At 40.5% G+C, this 24,367-nt stretch overlaps 1 protein-coding gene across 1 annotated transcript in view; it reads left to right on the top strand.

Annotated features, from left to right (window-relative positions):
* Positions 1 to 115: 115 nt before the first annotated feature.
* The window catches only part of NCBP1 (nuclear cap binding protein subunit 1), a 29,986-nt gene continuing 5,734 nt past the window's right edge, over positions 116 to 24,367 (top strand). The window contains exons 1-20 of the mRNA XM_038123711.1: positions 116 to 233; positions 351 to 436; positions 1,132 to 1,232; positions 2,329 to 2,485; positions 3,530 to 3,637; positions 4,153 to 4,274; positions 4,766 to 4,835; positions 5,491 to 5,706; positions 6,273 to 6,370; positions 7,657 to 7,720; positions 9,894 to 10,004; positions 10,389 to 10,453; positions 11,182 to 11,244; positions 12,584 to 12,658; positions 13,728 to 13,831; positions 14,673 to 14,795; positions 16,004 to 16,106; positions 17,449 to 17,542; positions 20,037 to 20,140; positions 20,795 to 20,909. Coding sequence (XP_037979639.1) covers positions 200 to 233; positions 351 to 436; positions 1,132 to 1,232; positions 2,329 to 2,485; positions 3,530 to 3,637; positions 4,153 to 4,274; positions 4,766 to 4,835; positions 5,491 to 5,706; positions 6,273 to 6,370; positions 7,657 to 7,720; positions 9,894 to 10,004; positions 10,389 to 10,453; positions 11,182 to 11,244; positions 12,584 to 12,658; positions 13,728 to 13,831; positions 14,673 to 14,795; positions 16,004 to 16,106; positions 17,449 to 17,542; positions 20,037 to 20,140; positions 20,795 to 20,909 — 2,013 coding nt within the window. The 5' untranslated portion in view covers positions 116 to 199. The remainder of the gene's footprint in view (positions 234 to 350; positions 437 to 1,131; positions 1,233 to 2,328; positions 2,486 to 3,529; positions 3,638 to 4,152; positions 4,275 to 4,765; positions 4,836 to 5,490; positions 5,707 to 6,272; positions 6,371 to 7,656; positions 7,721 to 9,893; positions 10,005 to 10,388; positions 10,454 to 11,181; positions 11,245 to 12,583; positions 12,659 to 13,727; positions 13,832 to 14,672; positions 14,796 to 16,003; positions 16,107 to 17,448; positions 17,543 to 20,036; positions 20,141 to 20,794; positions 20,910 to 24,367) is intronic.

Below are 24,367 nucleotides of genomic sequence, written 5' to 3'. Positions count from 1 at the left end.
CCCGGAAGTCCTCGGGTTTCTCAGGGAAGGGGCGGGAGAGGCCGCGCCCGCCCCGGAAACAGCGCGGCCGCGGGCGGGGAAGCAGCGCGCTTAGTCGGCCCGCGCGAGGTGTCTCGGCCCAGTGCTTTCTGGAGCTCTGCAGCGCTCCTCACCGCTCCTCACCACTCCTCCCGGCTGCTTCTCTTCACCGCTCCTTGCCATGTCGCGGCGGCGGCACAGCGACGACAGCGATGGTGAGCCCCGCGTTCCGCCTGAGGTGGCCCGGCAGGGAGGCTGGGTTGGGCGGGATGGAGGAACGGCAGGGTTTCTGCGGCGTCAGTAACGCTGTGCTCGGTGTGTTGTTGGAGCAGGGCAGCCCCACAAGAGGCGGAGGACGTCCGAGCCGTCGGAAATCGAGGAGAGGCTCGAGTCGCTCATCTGCAGGGTGGGAGAGAAGGTAGGCGGGCCGGCGGCTCGGGAGGGTTAAAGCCTTGTTTCCCTTCGCCCTCTCCCCTTCCCGTGCGTGGTGTGGGAGCCCTTCGTCTGCGACCCTCAAAAAAAACCCACGAATTTTATGAGGTGCATGTAAAGTTGTCGTTTTTGTGCTAAGCCACGTGCTGTGGCGGGTAAGTGTTTAAATCCTAGCATAGTGCTTCCCCGTCGGCAATAAACGGCCGGAGGATAGTTACTGTTGTATCTAAAGATGGTGCTGATGGTTCTAGCCTGAAAAGGGTGTAAAAGAATTAACTGGTCTTCCTGCAGCATGAGTTTCCAGTCCCGACAGTCGGGCTGATGGAGGAGGAGGGGGTGGCAGAACAAAAGGTGATAATGCTCTGAAAAACAAGATGTTTTCCTTCGTGCCGTGTCGTTTATCAGTGCTCGGCCGCGCTACCTGGATGTTCCTGAGGTGATGTTAGATCTTGCGTCCCTGGGGAAAATCTCTAGCCGGGGAGCTTGGCGGTCGGGAGCAGCTCTTTTTTGGCTAGCGAGAACAGATCTTCGCTGCTGATAGAACCGGATTGTAGTCCTGAAAAATAAGGCGACATGAAAGGATGCTCTTGTCCAGCTTCATTGTCTTACATGTGAGAGTTGGACTAGTTTGTTTTGCCTGGTTGATGAAACGTTTTTTTTTTTTTTTAATTTTTATTTTAGAGTAATTCGTCTTTGGAGAGCAACCTGGAGGGCCTAGCTGGTGTTTTGGAAGCTGATCTGCCAAATTACAAAAGCAAAATACTAAGAATACTGTGTACTGTGTACGTATTGAGATGGTCTGGGAATGTGGGATGTGCATAAGTTTAGTGTTTAAGGTAGTTTAAAATCCATGAATAGCTTTAGTTCCTGATTGCTATCACAGCCTAGAGTTTATCTTACTACGAACGAAAGAAATAGAGGAACAAGCTCATAACTTACTGGGTGAAATTGAAGAAAAACACCTCTTTACATTGCCTTTACTTGAAATGTGTATAAAGGCTCAAAGCAGGTAGATGAAACATAGAGCTGATCTGCAGTGGCTGTGGGAACAGAGCAATGCCGGGCAAAATCCTGTTTCACGTGAAATGCTTAAGACCACCAAAGTCGCTGCTAATAGGTACCTGTGTTATCTGCTATGTTTTCTCCCAGCTTTCTCTTCCCTGGCAGTCATGTCCTCATGCCTTTGTAAGTCCTTTTGCTAGAGGAGAGGAACAGGGAACGTGAGGAGCAGAAACCAGGCTCTCTGGTGGTTGCCAACTCTCCTTCCTCTCCCTCACCAAGTGCAGGAGCAGAGGTGCCATGTCAGGGTCGTTGAGGGAGGGGTTGTGCAGGGTCTGCTGCCGCCGGTAAGACGAGTCGGAAGGAAGGTTGTGGTGCAGAATATATAACCTATGCTAAGGCAATAGATATTTAAAGTCTCTTTTGTAGCAACTTTTGTGTTGAGTGTAAAAACTCTTTTTTATTTGTGTAATAAAAGTGGGCTTCTTCCCCGGACAGCTGGAAGACACTGCTTATAGTATGCTTACATGCATAGAAAAATGGTAGAGGTAAATTACTTTTTTACAGCAGGACCTGCCCTCCTTATGCTGTGTAATAATATTACTTTTTAATTGTGAACTTAAAACAACCTTTTGCATTCTTGCAATAAATTCTGTCACTAATATTATTTGTCCAACCCTCCAATGTACTCAGTAATTAGATATAAATGGAAAGCAAGTATTTTAGAGCTAGAAAGTGAGAGTGGCTGTCTTTTCTGATTTTCTGATTTCCTGATGAGGCAAGTTTGACTTAAAACAGGCAGATTCTAAGGTGCTATGCTGTGGCCATTGCGCACATGATGAATAAAAAAGTAACACAGTATTTCTTTTTCTGTGTCAGTGCACGTCTGCTACCAGAAAAGCTTACTGTTTACACGACATTGGTGGGCTTGCTGAATGCCCGGAACTACAATTTTGGCGGGGAATTTGTAGAAGCCATGATTCGTCAGCTTAAAGAATGTCTGAAAGTGAACATGTATAATGAAGCTGTGCATTTAGTAAGTGGAGTTTTATCTGTCTATTTGTTTCATGTCCTTTTTCTTTCCTCCTTTCACCTTTTTGTTACAGAAGAGCTGGACCTTGCAATGTGTGTTTCATTGTCTTTTGCCATCAATGTGCAGTGCACTGTAAATATTCCAAGAGGAAATGTGTGTTATGTGAGAAGTATTTTCTTTTTCAGGGACGAGAAGTTGTATTACTTTTGCAAATTTACTTCCATCTGTATCTTTTTCACTGTGAAAAATTAAATGTGTGTTGAACAGAGGTGCTTTTTGCTGCTTTTCCTTCAGTTAAATATTAAAAAAAAAGTCAGTGCACTTTCCTTGTATTCAGAGGTACATGACAATCTTGTGGCTCCTGTGGAAAAAAAAATTGAAAAGAAAATGAACACTTTCATTCTTAAAAGCTATTTTTGATGGCTGGTAGCATTCTTCTGATAAGGGGTAAAGATCAAGCAGTCAGTTTTAAGTGCTGCCTGTGTCTTTGAAACCATTTGCTCCATCCTTGCAGCTCATAGATTTTGTCTGCTGTAAGGTATTAGAACTTCAGCAGTGTCTGATTTAGAAGCCCGCTGCCGAGTTCCCCACCTTCTTCTGAATCCCACTGGTGAAAATTAAGATTCTAGTCAAGAGACTGTTCAGTCAACAACTGTAGGACACTTTAGCTAATAAGATCTAATTACTAGAACTTGTTATTTTTGTTATCTGATACTGTATAGAATGGAGAGAAGTACCACAATTTTCTTCTGTAGTATCAGTTTGCATGTTTCCCACCATTCCTTAATTAGGAATATTATCCTTACTATGTTATTGCAGTGGGAAGGGATTAAGGACATTATAATGAACAATATATTAGGCAGCACGTATGATGTTTGTCATTGAAAGGCGAGTCTGTGCAGTGTGCAGTATTTCAGCCTTTGTGGTACTGAATGAGTATTACACTTTTATTAGTGGTTTGTTTTAATCATTTCAGTAATGTTTGTTTGTTCTTGTACAGCCAGTTTTAAAAGTATTCATTTAGAATGTTCTTTTTCTCTTCTTTAGGTGCGTTTTCTGTCCGATCTCGTGAATTGCCATGTAATAGCTGCACCTTCAATGGTAGCTATGTTTGAGAACTTTGTGAGCGTGACACAGGAGGAGGACGTACCCCAAGTAAGCAATAGATCTGTAGGCTCCCTGAGCCTGTCTAGCAATTTGTCTGTACTGTTTCTTCTGTCCTTATGCTTAGAAGAGGGAGGTTTTAGGGAGGGCAACGTAAATGGGTTCACACATTCAGTTTCCTGAGCATTAGTGAAAGGAGCCCGTGGCAACTGGGAAATATGTATACAGTAAGAAAGTATGATGAAGTGGACAAATTGAATTTATTTTACCTTACTCTGGCAATTGCAGAGTGTGCCCAGCTTTTCTTCTGTACTAAATATCTAGGAGAACTTTGAAAGTGATGCTATTTATCCCATTTTTTTAAGTCTGCCTAACGCAGTTCAAGTGAAAAATTTTACTTTTCAAGCATGAATATTTTTTCTGGTGCCTTGCCTATCCAGTCTGCAACTGCTGGTCTTTACATTCCCCCAAAACCACTTGCTGATGTTTTAAATTAAAATGTGTGTGTACAAAATCTGCTGGAGCTTACTGGTATACTCAGGTTTTGGTATATTACCTTCCTACAGGTGCGATGTGACTGGTATATGTTTGCATTTCTGTCATCTTTGCCTTGGGTTGGAAAGGAATTATATGAGAAGAAGGATGCTGAAATGGATCGTCTCTTGTCTCAGGCAGAAAGTTATCTGAAGTAAGTTGTAACTGGTTAGAAACACTCTTTGGTATTTATTTAAATGTGAAGTAATAGTGTTGATTATTGCTCACTTTAATGTATTATAAAATTTTAGGTGTGAACCCTTTTGTGGGGGGAACAAAGCCCTAAAAATGCAGTAGGTGGAGAGATTTTTGAATTTGAAAAGTTTTACAGTTTTGTCTAGTTTTAGGGTATGTTTAAGGTCTTGTTCTGCTCATGCTGAAGCCGTTGGAGTTGTAAGTGTGCTGTTAATACAGATAGATTGTTGCATTAGTGCAGTGCAGTGTCCTTGCCTTCTGTCAAGGTGCTTTAAGTTAGGGTTGTCAAGTTACTATGATGGAGATATTTAAAGTATCTCAAACCTGGTTTTTATCTACTGTAGACTTCATCAGCTGAAGAGAATGAATAGTAGCATACTCACAATAAAAATAAAACTGCTGCCCTAAATTAGTCTGTTAAAGGTCAGATTTTCTCTTGTGTTTAAACAGACGCCGCCAGAAGATTCATGTACCCATGCTGCAAGTGTGGACCGCTGACAAACCACATCCACAAGAAGAGGTGATTAGACTTTACACTTCATTCCTTCAGAAAGCTGGGAAAATAATTTTTTACTAAGGTGTTCTTTTATCATGAAATTAGAAGGCATCTCTAAGAGTGAATACTTTGATTTGTCTGCTATTTGCCATTGATTCCAAAAAGTTCTATGTAGGGAATTCTTTTCCAAGTATTTGGCTGAAATAAGAGGTTGAGTTGAGTAAGAAGGAGGGCATTCTGTTGTTTGCTGCAAACCCCTGAGGGAAAGTTATGAAGTAAATTGTAGCGTTTGATTTTGAGCTGCAGGTTACGGGGCTTCATGTTAAAAGGACTTTTTATGTGAAACTTGGAGCTTGCTGAGATATTATGACTCTTTTAATACCACCAAAGAGTAGTGACTGTTCACTGCTGTAGTTTTTCTGGGGCTCCTGAGGTGCCTGTTGGTGTTTAAAAAATTGCCAGGGGTTAAATTTTACTGACACAAAGCTGTGTGGACTTAGGAATAGTTCTGGCATTTAGAGTTCTTAAAGTATTTGTTGGTTTGCTGCATCAGCAGTTTAAGAAACTTTGGGTTTTTTTCTGTATGTAGTATGGAACGTATACATTTCAGATAGTTCAGGAAACTGCCCTTTTTGATCAGAGATTCAGCAGATCTAATGTTTCTCACCTTTCCCTTCAGTATTTAGACTGCCTTTGGTCTCAGATTCAGAAATTGAAAAAAGACCGTTGGCAAGAGCGGCACATCCTGAGGCCCTACTTGGCTTTTGACAGCGTTCTCTGTGAGGCACTGCAACACAATCTGCCTCCCTTCACGCCCCCACCCCACACTGAAGATTCTGTATACCCAATGCCAAGGGTTATTTTTAGGATGTTTGACTACACGGATGACCCTGAGGTATGTGATTGCTGTGGGGAATGGTGAGTGGATTTCACAGTTAGGTTCCTGGGGCAATATTGGTGAAAATGTGATGTCCCCTCTCACAGTGGAGACAGTGAGTGGCAGGAAGGGCAGCAGCAAAACTGAGTCTGCTGCCTTTTACCTTCACTGACTGGCCTCTGGTTTTTGCAGTGAAGAAGACCATGAGTGTGTATTCTTTCCACTCTCCGGCTTTATTGTAGTCTAGCTTAGCCTTTTTTTTTTTTCCAGTGACTCCACAAAGCAAGGGAAGAAGCAGATGCTCTGTGAACTTACAATCATGTTCTCTAATGTTGTTCTTGTCTCTTCTTGTAATGAGTCTCACTATTTATTTTGTTTTAAACATGGGTGACTCTGAGGTTTGTGTGGAAATGTATCATACCAGCATTTTAGTCCTGAAGGATATAGGGCAGCTGAGACCTCATGGTGTTTATGTGGATGTTGGGCAACTTTTTTCTACCTGTAAGTGTATTTAAGAAAAGTTGCTGCCTGTGGTACCACTGCATTAGCAGTGATCTTCACGAGTGTTCACTTTTTCTTACCAGGGTCCTGTCATGCCTGGCAGCCACTCCGTTGAGAGATTTGTGATAGAGGAGAACCTCCACTGCATCATCAAATCTCACTGGAAAGAGAGAAAGACTTGGTAGGAATAGCTTAGTACTGGGGGCTGTTGCACATTTTAAATGCTACTATGGCTTTGCTCCCAGCGGGGATATGTCCTGCACTGGTTAGGCAAGAGCTCTAGATCAAATGTTTCCTGAAGCTGGTGGTAAAATTTTATTTGCTGCATTTATCTGTGCTGAAACTGTTGCCCGGAGTACTGTGTATCCATAACATCCGGCTAACAGAGATTCTGTGTATTCCAGAGGGCAGTGGTTTCTTGGGAAGGGAATCCCTCGGTAATATGGCATGTGCTGCAAAAAGGATGCAGACATGCCTTATTCCTCATGGGACCTCTGTGGAAAATGTGGTTGCGTTGTGCTTCCTGGAATGCTGATTAGTTGGGGCAGTGAGCATGGAGCTGGTTCATCTGCAGCTGACTGAGCATTTGTGTTCATGGACGCCTCCTTGTTGTGCTTCCTGTGGGAATTACATGCCAGAGATAATTGAGTTCACTCTGGGGAGTCACTGCAGGGCAAGATTTCATCAGTTTCAATTCAGCTGTGCCATGAGGCAGTCAGGGCACTTTTCTTTATTTCTGCCCAAACACTGTCTGATGTTGATAATTGATAACCAAGATGGTTTGCCACAGCTGTCACACTTCCATATGAAAACTAGCAAACCCTGAATAATACACTTGAAATGGGCAGAAATCATGTTTTTTGTGATGGCATATGATAAAGTTTTGTGGTTGCAGCTGTTTGATCCAGCAGAAACTAGAAATTTGGTGTTGGTGCTGTTACTGGGATGGTTTTCATTAATTCTCAGATAGTGAAAGACAGGAGAGACCCAAGATTTGCCAGAGGTAGTGGTTTGCTTTGATAGGTGATAATAACCTGATTAAATGATAAGACATTTGAAACACGAGTTTCTTATATAAACCATTAACTTAATTGTACTTTCAAGTCATTCCAAACATTTAATTTTTTGTGATAATTTTTTTTTCCCGTTTCTGTATACACATGCTACAATTACAGATCACTGTGACTAACCACAGTGATCACTGTGCTAAACCTTTGTGGGTACAAGGATAGTGTTCAAGCAATGTTACTGCTGCACATAGAGTACATTGTTAAATATCGCAGTTTAGACAGTGCTAGTGAGTCCTTGTGCTATTTATTTTCTTCAGTGCTCTGAGGGTCAAATAACAGATTTTTGAAGAATTATTGATTTGGTTGGTGCTGTTTAATTTTCTGTAATTCTCTTGCTTGAGTTTTATATCACATTTACTGTGTTATGTTTGAATTTAATGTGGCTGTGGTTTTACAGTGCTGCACAGCTGTTGAGCTATCCAGGAAATAACAAGATCCCTTTGAACTACCATATAGTAGAGGTATGGATTTTATAGATCTCCTCTTTGGTGCTTGCTCCATTATTTCATGAGTAACACATTCTGTTAGCTCCATTATAGGTTCCTTAAATTACAATTTGATTTTTTGTTAAATTCAACCAGCAGCTTTTAAATGAGCAGGTTATGTACACTTGAGTGATAGTCTTGTGCTTTTGTTGTCATTTTAACTTGGTGCATTCAGTTTTAAACTATAATATAAAAGGGAACATGTGCAAACGAAATTCAAGGAACTCAATTTAAACATGGGAAAAATCCATTTTTAATGCAAAGGTGATTAAGCACTGGAATAGTTGCAGAAGTTCAAAACCTAGCAGGACACAGCCCTAAGCAACCTGCTCTAAGTGACCCTTGCAGTATGCAGGGGGCTTTTGACTTGATGATCACCAGACAGACTCAGCCATTCTGCATGATTTTATGTTTTGATCTTCTAAATTATTTTGTCCTACTGTCCCTGAAAAGAACTTGTAGTGAAGTAGCAATATGTTTCCTGGGGGACATTCTCCTTGCTAGAGAATTCTAGATAACTGTTACATGTATCAACAGAGCAGCACAGATCTTCTTTTACTGCCTTCGTTGAAAAGTGTTTTCAAGTTGCAGAGCCATATTCACTAATTTTTATCCAAATCAGAGGAATTTATGAAGTACAGTAAAAGCAACTTGTTATATAACGGCTTTATGAAGAAGTAATTAGAGGTATGATTTTCAGAGCTAATTATGACAAGAAATAATCCCATGTAGAATATTGATATTAAAGTGGGATTGAGAATTCCTTTTGCCAGCAAAATGCCAAATATTCTCATTGATGTGAAATTGCATGAGTTTTGGTCACCTCTGTTCTTTTTTTACTCTTCAAAGTATAAATTTTACAATTCAGAACAGTAATGAATTTATTACATTAAACAGTGTTGAAATTAGGAATAATTTTGCCTTAACATTGAAGTATATGCAGTGATTTTACCTCCAGTATCTTGAAGCACTGTAAAAAGTGATGAAAAAACTCAAAGTGTACAAATTCCATGACTAACACTGTAAAAATTCCCTTTTTTTTTCTTGTGAAATTTCACAGAGTTTCAAAATGGAACTTAATGTCCAGTTGTTATTTCCTACCTTGAAAAATGGAGCCATTTTCTGACCAACAGAGTTCTCCCTACCTTTTGGCCATATATGTCTGAACAAAATGTCCAAATTATGCTGACACAGAAAGGTTCCCCAGCATCTTACAGTCTCTTCATGCTTTCGATTCCTTCCTCAGAAAAACAACTTCTAGCCAATGTGTTTTCATGTGATATTTTCGAAATCTAGAAATGGATGTTAATTTCTTACACAAGTAAGACATTTCTAAAAAAAAAAAGGCTCCTTTAAGCTTTATTCAGAAATTTAAATAGGAAACTAATAAACCATAATAAATCAAAGTTTCCTGACTCCTTTGATGTGATTTAAATTTAGGTGAGAGTGAAATACAAAATAAACAGAAACTCAAAGGTGGATGTTGATGATTTTTTCCTAGCACTGAAGTTGACGTGCTGTTATTATAGGCAAACTTTGAAATAAAAACACACATGCTGATTGCAGGATTATTTTTATGTTCCTTAGAAGAGTTTTTCCAAGGCGTGGTGAGCATACGTATTTGTTGTGTGAAATGCTGGTTGTAATTCTCAGTTTGAAGTTGCGACTTTATTTATATGTGGTTTTGTATAGGAAAAAAAAAAGGACACAGGGAAGGAAAGATAAAAATGTAATTTTAATGCATATATTTTTTTCATACTAAATGCTTAGGCTTCATTTTTGACTACTCAACAAGGTCAGATTATTTCTGCATTTCTCAGATCTTATGGTATCACTGCAGTCGGTCATGTTATAACTATGCCCACTTCTACAGTTACATGCTGTGTTTATTAGACGTAATAGATGTGTAATGCTGGTGTTGTGTTAGCATGAAATGATAAGAGCAGTTAGAGTGGACTGTATTAGTACAGTGTTGTGTTACAACTGCCTCTTACTGGTTCTTTCTCTTTTTCCTGGAATGTGCATTTGATAGAATAGTGCAGGTCTTTTGAGATAGGTAATTATTTAAGATTGATGGCCACTATTGAGAAGCTGAGAGTTGTGCACAGGACACATTGGACTGTGCTGACTCTGATTTCCTCTCCCATAGGTAATATTTGCAGAGTTGTTTCAACTGCCATCTCCACCACATATTGAAGTCATGTACACAACGCTGCTGATTGAGCTGTGCAAACTTCAGCCTGGCTCCTTACCACAAGTTGTATCCTTTCTGTACTCCTGAGGAGCATTTATGAAATGCAGTCTTTATTTTGTTTGTTCTCTAGCTGATGGGACAGTAATAAATACTATTAATAATTTTCAGTATTAGTATTTCACAGTATCTGCAGGAAACTTTCCCTGTAACACTTGCATTGCTTGTTGCATGATGTGAATTCTGTCCTCTGTGGAAGAAGCCAGCAGTCTTGTTGCCATAATGGAAGAACAGGTTGGGATTACAGGGTGGAGCTCACAATATTCTTTGCTTTTTCTACCTGATTTACGTGATTTTGGAGTAGGCTCAGGGAGCTTCCAGTACAAAAACCGGAAAGGAAAAACATTTGACTTACCTACTTCTTTTTTGTAAACCTTAATAAGAAACTTTAAGCTTGCACAAGCTACAGAAATGCTCTACATGCGTTTGGACACAATGAATACAACATGTGTGGACAGGTAAATGTGTTTTGGAGATGGTGGAAAACTTTCCTCAATATCCAGTGTAGAAGAAAACAAAGAGGCTGTGGAAAGAGTAGTCAGAAAGCCTTGTTAGAGCTACCTGATGTTATTCAAAATGTTTTGTGAGCTCTAGCTTTGAGTGATCTCCTGAGAAGGCAGAGGATTTACTGCTTGCCTCTCCTGGGAACGCCCCCCTGCAGGTCACAAGTCTAGCAGTCTATGCAGGACAGTTAAGATCGGTGACAACTTTGCCGTGTTCGGAATTGTTCATGGTTGTGTAGCATTCTGCTACACACTGTGCTTGCTCCCTAGTGGTCAGGGACGTGACTTGGAAGAGAAGTTGATGGTATATGTGCCACCCAGAGGAGCAGAATGGTGGTGATTTTAGCCTTTCAGTGAAGTCTGTATTGAGAAGGAGAGTGGTTAATGACTCATCAAAAATGTGAAAGTTGTGTATTCACAGTAAGTTTACATTTTAATTGTTAGTTAAATACTTAATCTCTTCATGTGAAATGCCTGACAGGCTATTTGTCCATAAAACCTTTATGACTCTCCAAACTGAGTGTTTTGTATCTCAGCTATTACAACCTGTTAATTGTTGTAATAGCTTAAAGAGTTTAGGGTCATCTTGGAGAAGTAGAATGCATTTATAAGAAAAACTCAATGGAAAGTTTTCCAGCATTTCTGACATTAAACGGAGTTGTTTTTTCCTTCTTTTAATTAAGATTTATTAACTGGTTTTCGCACCACTTGAGCAACTTTCAGTTCCGTTGGAGCTGGGAAGACTGGTAAGTTTCTATCCTTTGGATTCAAACCTGATTTTGCTAAAACCTTAACAATTGAAACACATCCAGAAAGTGTCACAGTATGGTGACCCTGTTAATGGCTTTCCACTAGCTTATCAGAGACCTTTTGTTATCTGTCCACCAGCACTCAGGGGTAGATTATCTTGGTAATCTCTTTAATCACTGTATTATCCCTGGTGAACTTTGTGGTAAATCTCAAGCCAGTGTATGCATTCCTTGAAGAAGGGAAACAGAAATATGATCCCTTTAATTTGTCCTGCACTTTCTGTCAGTTGCTAACAAACTTTCCAAAATGCTTCCACATACCTTTTCTTTACTTTGGTTTGTGCTGACTCTTTGTATCCTGAATTCATTCTGTTGTTTTGCTCTCTACCCTACCCTAAACCTAAACCTTTCATTATAATTTTTATCCTTCAGACCTTGTGGTCTTTTTCCCACCTGCCAAATCCTAGTGCCTGAAGTTCCATGAGAGCTTGCCCTGCCATCTGTTCTTACTGCCACGTTTTGAACCTGCATCTCTAGCAGGAGCTCCCTGGAGCCCATTAATGTCTGAGCACAGGTTCCCTGAGATTTCCATTCCGGGCACCCTTGTAGCAAGGGAGATTCCCTTGAGGCCAAGTCCTCCATGGAGTAGTTTCCAGAGCCTGTGGCTGTACCTGCTTTCTGTAGGTGATCTGCCTGAGAGTCCTTCCGGCGGGGGGGGGGGGGGGGTCAGCCTTCTGATAGGGTTCTGTGGCTTTACTTAAGTTTCTTGCTCTGTCCTCTTGTGGAGTTGAGTGCTTGGTGGCTATCCTGGCATGCATCCATGTTGACTGACCAGGCAGCAGTCTTCAAAGAGGTGATTTTAGTTTGCCTGGATGTTCCTTGATGGCAGTGTTTCTGTGGATCTCTCTCACAAGAGATTTTTTTTTTTTTTCACAAATCTTGCAAGTAACTGTATTTCAGGCTTTTCTTTACCTGCAATGCATTTGAAATCAGCTAGAAGAGCTGAGAGAGAAACAGACTGTGAAATCGCTCAAGGTTTCTTTCTTAGGGAAAGGGAAAGCCAGCTAACCATATCCACAAATTATTTTTAATGTGGTGGGGGAAGGGAGGTTACTTGAAAATTTATCACACAGAAATGAGATTCCAGCAATACTAATTGCCAATAAGGAAGTAGTGATTAACTTACCCCAATGGCTTTAAAGTGCCTACGCTCCTGTGGTCCAGCACCCCCATTGTCTTCAGACTGTGATTGTTTTGTACTATCAGACCATGCCAAAAAGAGACTAAAAATACTAAATGCGTTTGCTAAAAGTCATTGTATTCTGTCCTTTGATAGGTCAGATTGTCTTACTCAGGACCTTGAAAAACCCAAACCCAAATTTGTGAGAGAGGTTTTGGAAAAGTGCATGCGGTAAGTAAGATCTTTCCATAGTTGCATTCAAGGCAAAGTTTCATCTGAATACTGCCAGATTCCTTTCAACTTGACTCTTGTCTTGGGTGCATCTATTCTTACAATTAATTTTCAGTTAAAAGATGAGTCTGTTGTTTGTATGCTTTTTAATCTGGTTTACCTGCTGTAGGGCACTGCTTTAAAGAGAGGGAGAAACAGGTGATGCAGACAGTACTGAGCTATCCATGCACACCGTAGTTACATAGAGACATGCTTCACCATAGGCATGGGAAGAAAGAACTTAGGCTATATTCTTGGAAACTATTCAGCATTCACAGAAATAGAGGGAACTGACCATTAATTGTACTAAAAACTGGGAGCCTAGTCTTGATTTTTCTAGGTGCCTCTGATGTTCATTTACTTTGAATTAATGGACAACTGTCTAAACAAACAAAATCTCCAAACCCAACAAGACTACACAATCAGTAGTTCTGATAAGTACTCTGGGCTTGAAATTGTTGAGATTAGAGTGGTATAGAAGAGAGAAAAAGTTGAAAAAGCCTATGTTATTCAGCATCTTACGTGAAAACAATCAAGGTTTGGGTGAATTCTGTATCTGAAGTGTGAAAGCATTATGCTGCGCAACAAATGCATTTTTTTCTGTGGCAGTCTTCCTTTTCACTGAAAACTATGATAGCAAATTAAGTCTTTGTGAAAGTGAAATGAACCTGGAAAGTAAAATGAAGATGTCTGGTTTAATATTTTTCCTGCTTTGAATACTGACATCTTACTAGCTTTCTGCAGCACATTGCAGGTTTTTGCATAAAATTTTTTACCAGGCAGCCTCTCACAAGGCAAATTAATTTTATGAAGATGAAACTCTAGCATCACAGAGTTAAAATAAAAAACATGTACTGGTAAGTTTGGTTTACTCAGCTCTTACTACCCAACAGAAAATACCATTCTGTTATATAGGCATCCTGAATCTTGTTCTATGGACATTAAATACAGAAAAAACATTATAAAGGACTCATTAGCTGTGGTGTTATTCCCCTTTTAATTCTGCTGCTGTGGAACTTGTTATTTCCAGACTCTCCTACCACCAGCGAATAATAGACATTGTTCCTGCAAGTTTTTCTGTCCTCAGTCCTGCTAATCCAGTGTGCATTTACAAATACGGAGATGAGAGCAATAGTAAGTATTCAAATTACTAGTGGTCAAGTTGAAGGAGAAGTATTTCAGAGCAAGGGAGCACACTAGATTGACTGTAATACAAGCTGTCTTGATAAAAAATAATATAGATCAAATAGACATGATTTTCGTATGGGTCAATATGCTTCACATGAGCAATTAATATGTATTAAGCCTGGATCTCTCAAATAAAATCCTGTCTGCTACTTATGAAGCAGAGAAAGTCCAGATACGTCAAGATACAATTGCTGGTATGGCTGTGGTGTTGTGCAGTATTATTTGCCAGATGTCTAAAATTGGACAATTCATCTATTTCACCTGTTTGAGCACAATACTATGGAAATCAGCATCTGAAGTGATAATGAGAAATTATTTTTTTGAACTTCATGGAGCACTAGAATATTTTACCAGTAAACTTGATTTAATGAGCATACAGAAGGAACAGATACCATAAAAACTAAAGTAGAGAGGGACCTTATTATTCCTTTTATTGCTCAGTGTAAATACAGTCCTAAGCATAAAAGTGTCATCATCAAAGATACAGTGAGGAAAAACAGGGAAGTATTGTATTTTTAGAAACCTGGTGGAAACTGAAGTAGAGCTTTAGTGAGGAACGTGATTGCCTGAGCTCAGGTCTAAAAGTTCTACTTCAAATTTTGAATTTAACATGAAGACCAGAAGAATTGTTGATCAATTTTATGGCATATTGAGGTTGACAATGATATTAGACACACCAAGTTTTAGATGTAGCTGGGAAGGGTACTTGTTTCTCTGCGAGGCAGACTGATGTTAAAAGTTCTTACTTGCCTTTCCATATTTTTGACCTTTTTTTGTTTTTGCTCAGGGTCTCTTCCTGGATATACTGTGGCACTCTGTTTAACAATTGCAATTAAAAATAAGGCCAGCAATGATGAAATCTTCAGCATTTTAAAAGATGTACCTAATCCAAATCAGGATGATGATGATGGTAAGATACAAGCTGTTAGGCTTTAACAAGCTGTCATTTATTCTGTGTGTAGACTGATCTGCCATGCTTTGGAGCTGAATGTGGTGGTTCACAGACCTGTATGCTTTTCCTTCTAGTAGTTTTTTTTCAGTTGAGCAGTAAATACGCCACTGCTAGTGGTTTTTTTTGGGTTTTTTTTGTTTTGTTTTGTTTTTGTTTTTTTTTTAAACATCTTACATGCAGAGGCCTGCCTGTTTTTCCTAATAGAGATAACCTGGTGCTTGAGGTGTGTTTTCTTGCAATTTTTGACAGAATAAAAGAACTTACCATTTGCTTTCAGCAGCAGAGAGCAGTTCTGAAATTCAGTGCTTCTGCCCTAAGAGCTTCCCTCCCCTCAGGGCAGTCCCACAACACTTTAGACAGCCAGCCTGCTGGCTGGCATGTTCCACTGATGAAAACTCACAGTGGGACTACTCACAATCCCCTTAGCCTTGTAGCCACAGGCAGCACTCATTCCTAAAGCCTGAGTGTTTTATGGAGTGAGGAGTGTGAGAGAGAGAGAGATTTAGAAGTGATCTAAACTAATCTAGTGATCTAATGGCAAATGCGTCTTTTTTTTTCGTAGTATTTGCAAGCGTTCAGCTACACAGGCAGAGAAGCAACCATGATCTGGTGGATTTTTTTTCCCTGGGATCCACTGTCATGTTTCCTGATCAGCTTTGGGCATTACCCACTAATTAATGCTCTTCCTTCTGCCTGTCTTCAGCTTCAGGAGGGCACCTGACACCATTCACCATAGTAGCCATATTTGCTGTACATGCCTGGTGGACCCCCCTCCTATATCCTAAATGCCTGCCCTCTGTATGTTAATGATCCTTACCTTCCCCCCTCCTCCCCACCCGTCTTTCTGGCCTTCCAAGGCCCTCATCTTGGTGCACAGCTGCACTTTGCTTTGCTGACTTTCTGTGCTGCCGTGCTGTCACATGTTGGTGGGGTGGCTGTGTCTCCTAAAGTCCATGTTGGTGAAGTAGCTTTCTGCACATCTTCTCCATGGCAAAACCTGCACATTTTGTGGGAGTCTTTACTAGCTACTTGCTCAGCCCTGCAAAACTCTGTTGATGGAACTCTTGTGAAATGAGCTAAAACCATAAGTTATCTCTACACCTGTATGAGTAGCTTACATGCTTTACTTGAAGTATTTATTAGTTTCAGCTTCAAATAACTTGCAGGTGAAGGATTTACTTTCAACCCTCTGAAAATAGAAGTCTTTGTTCAGACTCTGCTCCATCTAGCTGCAAAGTCTTTCAGCCACTCCTTCAGCGCCCTGGCAAAGTAAGTATAATATGTGCATTACTTTGAGGCTCACAGAACAGTTTAATTCTGACAGTGAAATGCATGATAAAAGAAGTGGAATACAAGCTTTAGCAGTGTTGGTACTCCAAAAGCAATATGACTAGGAGAGCTAATGACATTGATTACTGAAGGAATGGTAGTGTAAATCCTAGATTATACATATAGATGTATTATGCATTATGAATGGAATTATCAAAAATGTATACATTGCAGTCATGTGATGTAAATAAGACAGGTTTGGAAAATTACTTCATTTTTGTATTGCTGATTTGCTGATTATGGCAAAGAAAAAGGGATTCTCCCTACATTTCAATGACTGGGTTGCTGCCATCACGATATGTTATACTAGGAATATGAATCTAGGACAATTATACTTGTATAAAAAAAAGGAACGAAGAAGAAAACATGAAACTTCAAAACAATCTACCGTTCATTTCTTCTGTCTACCAAAGCAGAGTAAAATCCATCCTTTAAGTGTTTGGAGTTCATCCCTTAAAGATATGCTGGAACTGCAAAGAATTTACTGCACCATTTTTAGCAAAATTAGAGTAACATTTTGAATCCTTTGTGTTTTGGAGTTGATTTTAAGTGGTTTTGTTACATGAAAGGTAGTTGCATGCATCTTAATGAGTTATTTTTCTATTTGTCCCTAAAGATAGATAAAACTACTACAAAAACATGCACCTGGAAGCTCTGCAGAGGCAATGTTGATAAGAAGCTGCAGGTAGTAACCTGCAGTCAGGAGTAACAGAGCCAGGGTGATTCAAATGCTTAGACCATGGTATTTTCTCTGCTGCACAACAGCAGTGACAGCCAAGAGATCAAGAAGAGCCTCTTATGCTTTATAGTTATATTACAATAAGCTGGGCTATGAATGTAGTGTAGCAGTCAGAGTAACTGCTAAAATAGGTGCTTTTAGCAGCCTCTCCTTGGAAAAGAGGCACTTAGGATAAGTGTCTGAAGTTGCAGAAACACGTTAAGAGGAAGGTCTAAGGCTAAAAAGGCAGCAAATTTTGGTTCAGCTGTGTATAGATAAGCACGTAAAGCAGAAAAGTGCCTCCTGCTTTTGAGAGCCTGAGAAATGTAGCCTAGCTTCAGGAAGTAGGTTCACCACTAGCATGTAAGTTGCTGTTAGGAGATGTCATTTCTTTGTAGACTATTTTAGCTCAGGATGGTAATATTTTTCACGGAACAGTTGTCTAATAAATGCTCTAGATAGTCACATTATTTTCTTTTGGCCAATGTAAACCACTTCCCTTATATCTGCTGCTCTTTTGACCTGGTCCCAGCCTATCCATTGACTACTTACTTCTATTAAAAGGTTTCATGAAGTCTTCAAAACACTTGCTGAAAGTGATGAGGGGAAGCTTCATGTTCTGAGAGTTGTGTATGAGGTTTGGAAAAATCATCCACAGGTAAGAGGCTGGAATGTCAAGGATCTTTGTGAGTTTCAGCTCACAGAGGTCATATGTGAATAAAAAAATGTACAGTTTGTTTTATAGCCTTTAAAATTTGGCTATTGTCATTCTAAGGAAAGTTTCGACTGTTTTTATTGTTGCTACTACTAAAATGAAGGCTGGGCAAAAAATATATACCATCAGTGGTACTGCTTCTTTCTCAAGAAGAATTCACGGTGAAAGAGGAAGGACTGTTACTAAAACTCAGATTCATACTGTGCATATTCTCTTGAACAAGAGAATAACTTCTGCTGAAACCATGGTTTTGTTCAAAGTTGGAAAGCAACATAAATACGTAAATTTAAACAAGATGTAGATCTCATATCTGAAACAGGCCACAATCCTAGAAATGTGGAAGCCTAGGGATTTTAGGGCACTTTTTTTTTCCCACAACAACTGCTAGGAGAAGCTGTCCAGTTATTACACAGAGCTCGTGCTGGAGTCACTGTTAATGTGCGGGCAGAGTGAGTAGAGCTGCAGTAGTGGCTGTTCAGAACAGATCAGTCTGACAGTGCTGTGATAATATTCACTCTCGAGCCAGAGGAGATAACACCCTAAAAGACCTATAAAAGATCTCTCTGTTGTTTAAGCTGTTCAGTTTCTTGTCAGCAATTGTATTTTACCTCAGCTGTCATTTTTCTATGAATAGAAGTCAATGAGGAACTCAAGCTGACTTTGCCTGCGTTAGTTACTTCATGTATTCCTTGTTGGTTTGTTTGTGTTGCTGGAAAGTGAACTGTGCCTCTCCATTGCACAGGCCAGACTATAAGAAGTGATGCCACTAGAACCAGGAGTAATCCTTGCATCTGCTACTAGACCTGTGGTCCATTCTCTAGTGGAAAAAATGAGCACCTAGAAGATGCCTATGCAAGCTGCTACCTCTCTTAAAAACATCATAAAAGGAGGATTTTAAAAAAATTTAACTTATTACCCAGTTTACTGACCTTGAAAATGTGTCATTTACAGTCTGACCTACTTTTTGCTGCCATTTTTTGCTGCCATGGATCAGAAGAAATTTCATTACTGCAATGTAATATCTGAATCAGCTTCCTCTTCATTCCTTTGTATCACAGCATTACCAAACTGAAATAGAGGTTTCAAACCCAGACTAAATAGTCACGTTAAATTTTTGTTAATAAATCAAGATGCCTTTAAAAAATCTCAAGTGCAAAACGTAGGAAAGTCTGCTGTTTGCTGTTCTACTTAATCATGGAACTTTTCTTCTCCTGCTTTTACTTCAATGGTTTTTGCTTCTGATCAAAAACATTTTTTCTTATTCCCAAGTCCTCAACCTCCTTGTCACATGGAAGGAATGGTGCCTTCAGAGCAGGACACTTGTCCAGAGTCTGTTTTCAGGATGTTCACCCTACTCCTATGTCTGTGACAACATCCTTTGATTTGGTTCAGACCAAAAATGCTTATATGGCTTAAAGCACTAAGGAGTGATCTGTGCTGCAGGTAGTGACTTAATAGCAGGAGCCAGTTGTCCCTGGACTTAGAAGCAAGATGGTGGTTGTGACTTCATAAAGAGAAACTTTAACATTGAGATTAAATATTTTCTAAAAATCCTACATGTGTGTTTTTTGGAAGACCAGGCTAAGTAATCAGAAATCCTTCCTGGAAATGCAGAAAGACAAACAGAGCATAGGATACTATCCTGGGACTTGAAAGTTGAGTGCTGAGTCTCTGTGTGATTCATTCAGTTATTTTAATTTTCCTTCCTTAAAAGGAGCTTTGTTACACTTCCTCATTTGACAGCGGGTGGTTGTAAGGATAAATACAGTGCAGGCTGTGGATCTTAGATACTGTGGCATTCAATCACATGAGTAACTAAGATAAGCCCATTTTTCTGAACAGCTTGCATCTTCTTTAGTCAGTAACTCTTCTTTGCAGTTGCCTGCTAGATGGCTTGCAACTCCCTCAGAATCATGGCAGTGCCTATAGCAAGTAAGCCTTTCCATTGACTCCATGATGCTTGTTCGTTCTGTCCTGAAGTTAATGGGCCCCGTAGAGGAAAGCTTACTGTCATGTTTGAGGGCTGCTGCAGTTCAAAGAGAGTAGGCTAAGAGCAGCTCCTTCATTATGGTGATCTGACAGGTATATGTGCTCTGTTAGGAGTACCTTGTTGTCAAATACTAGCGCTCGTGTCTCTCAAGGCCTCAGTTCCAACTCTGATTTTTGTATTTTTTGCTTTTGCATGGGAGTATGTGTGCTAACAAGGAGTGATACTTTCAGAAGTAGGTATGGTTGTTAACAAAGTTAGAATACTTTATGTAATTGATACAGATCCCTTCATTTGAAATGTTTTAAGCTAGACTACCCAGTTTGTTAAAGTATTCCGAATTACTCAGTAATACCACTGATGTAGAGTTGCACCGAATCGTCTCTGGTTTTACCTGAGGATGGAATATTTTACACAGATTTTGTGTGTATTGTCTTTCACAAAATACAGATGATAGCTGTGCTCGTGGACAAGATGATTCGGACGCAAATCGTTGACTGTGCTGCAGTAGCAAACTGGATCTTTTCTTCAGAGCTGGCACATGATTTTACCAGGTAACAAGAACTTAGTTTGGGTTATTTGTCTTTGATTTGCTATTTTAACTTGCCAGTACATCGTTCAATCTTTGAAAACTCAGTAATGGAATAAGGTACAATTGGGCTTTTGCCCTTACTACAAAACACGTACTTAAACATTTTTCTTTCTGAGTTGGGCTATGAATGCTGGTGTGACAGTGCAAGATTGATGCTAGCATGTCATTTTGCTAGTAGTGTCTAAGCCTGCTGAAGTGGAGCTGTTCCTAGATAGTTTGTTGCTGTGTGTTGTATTGCTGCTGGCTGGGCACGGTCCTGGCCCTTGGGGTGGTATGTAACTTGTACCACCACTGCTGCACTGCTTGTTGAGATTGGAAGAACTGTTCGATCTGAGGAGTCAAGTTTGGTGTTAATACTCTTGCAGTGTGTACATGAAATAAAATTCTGACTCTAAAGTGTACTGCAACAAATAGGCAGGAACTGATTGTTAAGATTTCTTGTGTTACAAGTATGCTTTCCTGTATGCTGAGTGTTTGTTCATTCTGGTAGATGTCTCCTTAAACAATACGTAGATTTTTTTAATTCTCCCACTTACATTTTTCTGTTAAGAAATGACGTTTAGTTTCCTATTTTCAAGTAGTATGTAATGTGTTTTGAGCTGTGTGTCTTTCCTAGGTTTTATATCTGGGAGATCTTACATTCCACAATTCGTAAGATGAATAAGCATGTCCTGAAGATTCACAAAGAACTGGAGGAGACCAAAGCAAGATTGGCCAGGCAGCACAAAAGAGTGAGTAATTTGTTTGTAAATTTTAAGCCAAGTTATATGAGCCTGCATGTTGATGTACAGACACACAGTTGGTTTTGGGAAGCACTGAATACGTATGATTGGTCAGGAAGCATATCTGCAGAGATGTGGTCAGCTGTAACATTGAGACATCAAAAATGAGATGTGTGTTCTTGGTCCTTGCTGTAATTTAGAATTCAGTAAAATCTTTTAAAGGAGTGCATACGTATTTGGTCTGTTCAAGTTCTGTCTCACAAGTTTCTCTTCCAATATGAACATGTCTTCCCCTTGCCTTCTAATCTGGATTCCAATTACCTTATTAGAGAACAGTAAGAACAGTTACAAATTATTCATAGTAAGTTCTGTTAAAGAGTGCTCTTGTGGCTTCCATGCAGAAGTGCACAGAAACAGCTATTTGCAATTTGAGAAGTTGGCTGTTACTGTTCTTCTGATGGATGCTGCTGGATTCTGACACTGGCATGGCACTTCCTTCTTCCAGCTTATTTTCCTGAATATGGTTGCATGATCTTGCATTATTAAATACAGCAAACTGATGAGGAAGCAGCTGCTCTTGTGTTCTGTTGTCTCAAGTGGGCCAGTAAAATGGAGTGAGTGTCTTCATCTGTGGCAGCTGGATAAGATAGGGCCCGAGGAAGCTTGGCTGAATGCAGTACTCTAGTTATGACAGAATTAAGTCAGTTTATAAATATGCTGAATTGCAGAAAGCAAGAGAGAATTTCTGTGTTTCTTTGAGGTCTGTAAGTGTGTTTACCTGCATAAAACCCTTAGCTAGCTCCAAAATTTTGAGTGAGGTTAGTGTCAAAATGTGACACAGAGCTTGCTGATGTTCTTTGAAGAAAGCTCCTCAAGTCAGTCATTTGTCCAGAAGCTTCTGTTGAGAGATCACTAATAACTCTCAGTTTGCCAGTGTTGGTTCATCCTAGTGCCTTCATCTTGTTTCCTTCACTCACACCAACAGCCATCCTGGTTGCCTCCTCAGTCTACATTAATGAGCAGTTAATAAATGCCTGTGATTATGGAAGACTTAGGTGCAGTCATTGATCTTACTGTGAGGCATAGAGCTTCTCTGGCATCTCTAAATATACCAGTGTTTTAATTTCTGTCCTTGTTTCTTGCTGCAGCTCTTTATTACTTAGTACTTTAAATGAGTATTGTGCCAGGAAGAAACATTTGTATGCAACAGTGAGTAGTTCTGCAGGCTGTTGCTCTGCTCATGACCATTCCTTTTAGAGGAAGTATCCCATCAAGTTTTGATTTCCCCAGCATGAAGGGTGTTTCCTTACCATGGAACCATTGGAAGCATCCTTCCAGTATGTGCATGCTTTATCTTGGTCATTCAGTGTTTTGAGTTCAGAAAACCTCTATAGATGGGGGAAAAGGCAAGTTCCTATAGAGAGAATAAAATTAAATTCTCACTTGTTCTGGTAAGTTTTCATTTTTTTATACTGATTCAGAGCTATACCTGCCTTGTGGTTGTGAACTTCATTTCCGATGCTGTAGGTGAGTTAACACATTTATCCCAAGTTACATATGTTGTTTTTACAGATATTTAAAGTTTCGAGCTGGTAATTTATGAATGTCTTTGCACAGAAACAATTGTATGATACTAAAGCAGTGTCTTGTGCTTGAATTTACCATAATCCATCAGATCCTGTCTTTCCTCCTATATGCCTTGTAGTCTTGTTTAAGACGTAGTCACCTGAGCTGGTTCTTAGGTGTATTTTGTGGGGGGTGGTGGTGTTGTGTTGTTTCTGATGCAGTGAAGCATGCCATGTTCCTAGTTAGCAGATAAGTTTCTGTGCTAACTCTTTCTAGTCTTGAGAGTAGCCTTTTTGATCATGAATATGGGGAATCACCACTTCAAAACAGTGGCTCCAGTTTTCAGCCTTCCTGTTGTGCTAACTAGCTGGATTCAATTGAGTTCTTGCATCAAGTGCAGGAGAGAATTTGCACCACATGCATTATTTTTAAAGCCCTGAAATTTCAGAACTCTTTATTTTTTTAATTACCTGTCTTGCTGCAGTAGATGCAATTTGAAAAAATCTGTGCCAGATTATTTTTAAGAACAAAGTTGTTCATTACCATGTAATGATAAAGTTAGCAGGCGCATTACCTTTCACTGTGTTTCCCTTAAAGAAACTGTGAAATCATAGAATGGCCTGGGTTGGAAGGGACCTCGAAGATCACCTAGTTTTAAGCCCTTGCCATGAGCAGGGACACCTTCCACTAGACCAGCTTGCTCAGAGCTCCATCCAGTCTGGTGTTGAACAGTCCCAGGGATGGGACATCCTCAGCTTCTCTGGGCAACCTGTTTCAGTGCCTCACCACTCTCACAGTAAAGAATTTCTTCCCTATTTCTTATCTAAACCTACTATCATTCAGTTTAAGGCCATTCATCCTTGTTCTACCATTGCATGCTCTTGTAATTAGTCCCTCTTTCTTGGAGGCTCCCTTCAGATACTGGAAGGCTGCAGTTAGATTACCTCAGAGCCTGCTCTGCTCCAGGCTGAACAAACCCAATTTTCTCAGCCTTTCCCTCGTAATAGAGATGCTTCATCCCTCTGATCATCTTGGTGTCCCTCCTCCAACAGTTTCATGTTACTCCAACAGGTCCATGTCCTCCCTGTGCTGGGACCCCAGAGCTGGATGCAGGGTTCCAGCTGGGCTCTCACCAGAGCAGAACAGAGGGGCAGAATCCCCTCCCTCCCCTGCTGCCCACGCTGCTTTGGATGCAGCCCAGGACACATTTGGCTTTCTGGGCTGGGAGTGCTCATGGCTGGGTCATGTCCAGCTCTCACCCACCAGCACCCCCAAGTCCTTCTCACAGGGCTGCTCTGTTCATCCCCAGCCTGTCCCCTGATGCTGGGGGTTGTCCTGACGCAGGTGCAGCACCTTGAAGTTGGCCTTGTTAAACCTCATGGGATTCCTGTGGGCCCCTTCTTGAGCTTGTGCAGATCCCTCTGGATGGCATCCTGTCCTTCAGAAGTGTCAGCAGCACCACTCAGTTTGGTGTCATCTGCAGACTTGCTAAGGGTGCACTCGGACCCCTTTGTCTGTGTCATTAATCAAGATAACACCGGTCCCAGTACAAACCCCTGGACAACACCAATGGTCACTGATGTCCCACTGACTGGGACTCAGATTTGTTGACCACTACCCTCTGGATGCCACTGATTTCCTATCCATGTAACAGTTCATCCATCAAATCCATCTCTCTCCATGTTAGAGGGAAGGATGTTGTGGGGAATCATGTCAAAGTCCTATCAATTACATCTACTGCTTTCCCTCATCCATAAGTGGAGTCACTCCATCCCAGAAGGCTTGCAGGTTGGTCAGGCAGGACTTGCCCTTGGTCAAGCCATGCTGGCTGTCCCAAATCACCTCCCTATCCTCCATGTGCCTTAGCACAGCTTCCAGCCAGATCTGTTCCATGATCTTCC

Source organism: Motacilla alba, chromosome Z (assembly GCF_015832195.1).
Source record: "Motacilla alba alba isolate MOTALB_02 chromosome Z, Motacilla_alba_V1.0_pri, whole genome shotgun sequence".
Lineage (NCBI taxonomy): Eukaryota > Metazoa > Chordata > Aves > Passeriformes > Motacillidae > Motacilla > Motacilla alba.
This window is presented reverse-complemented; position numbering and strand designations above follow the sequence as displayed.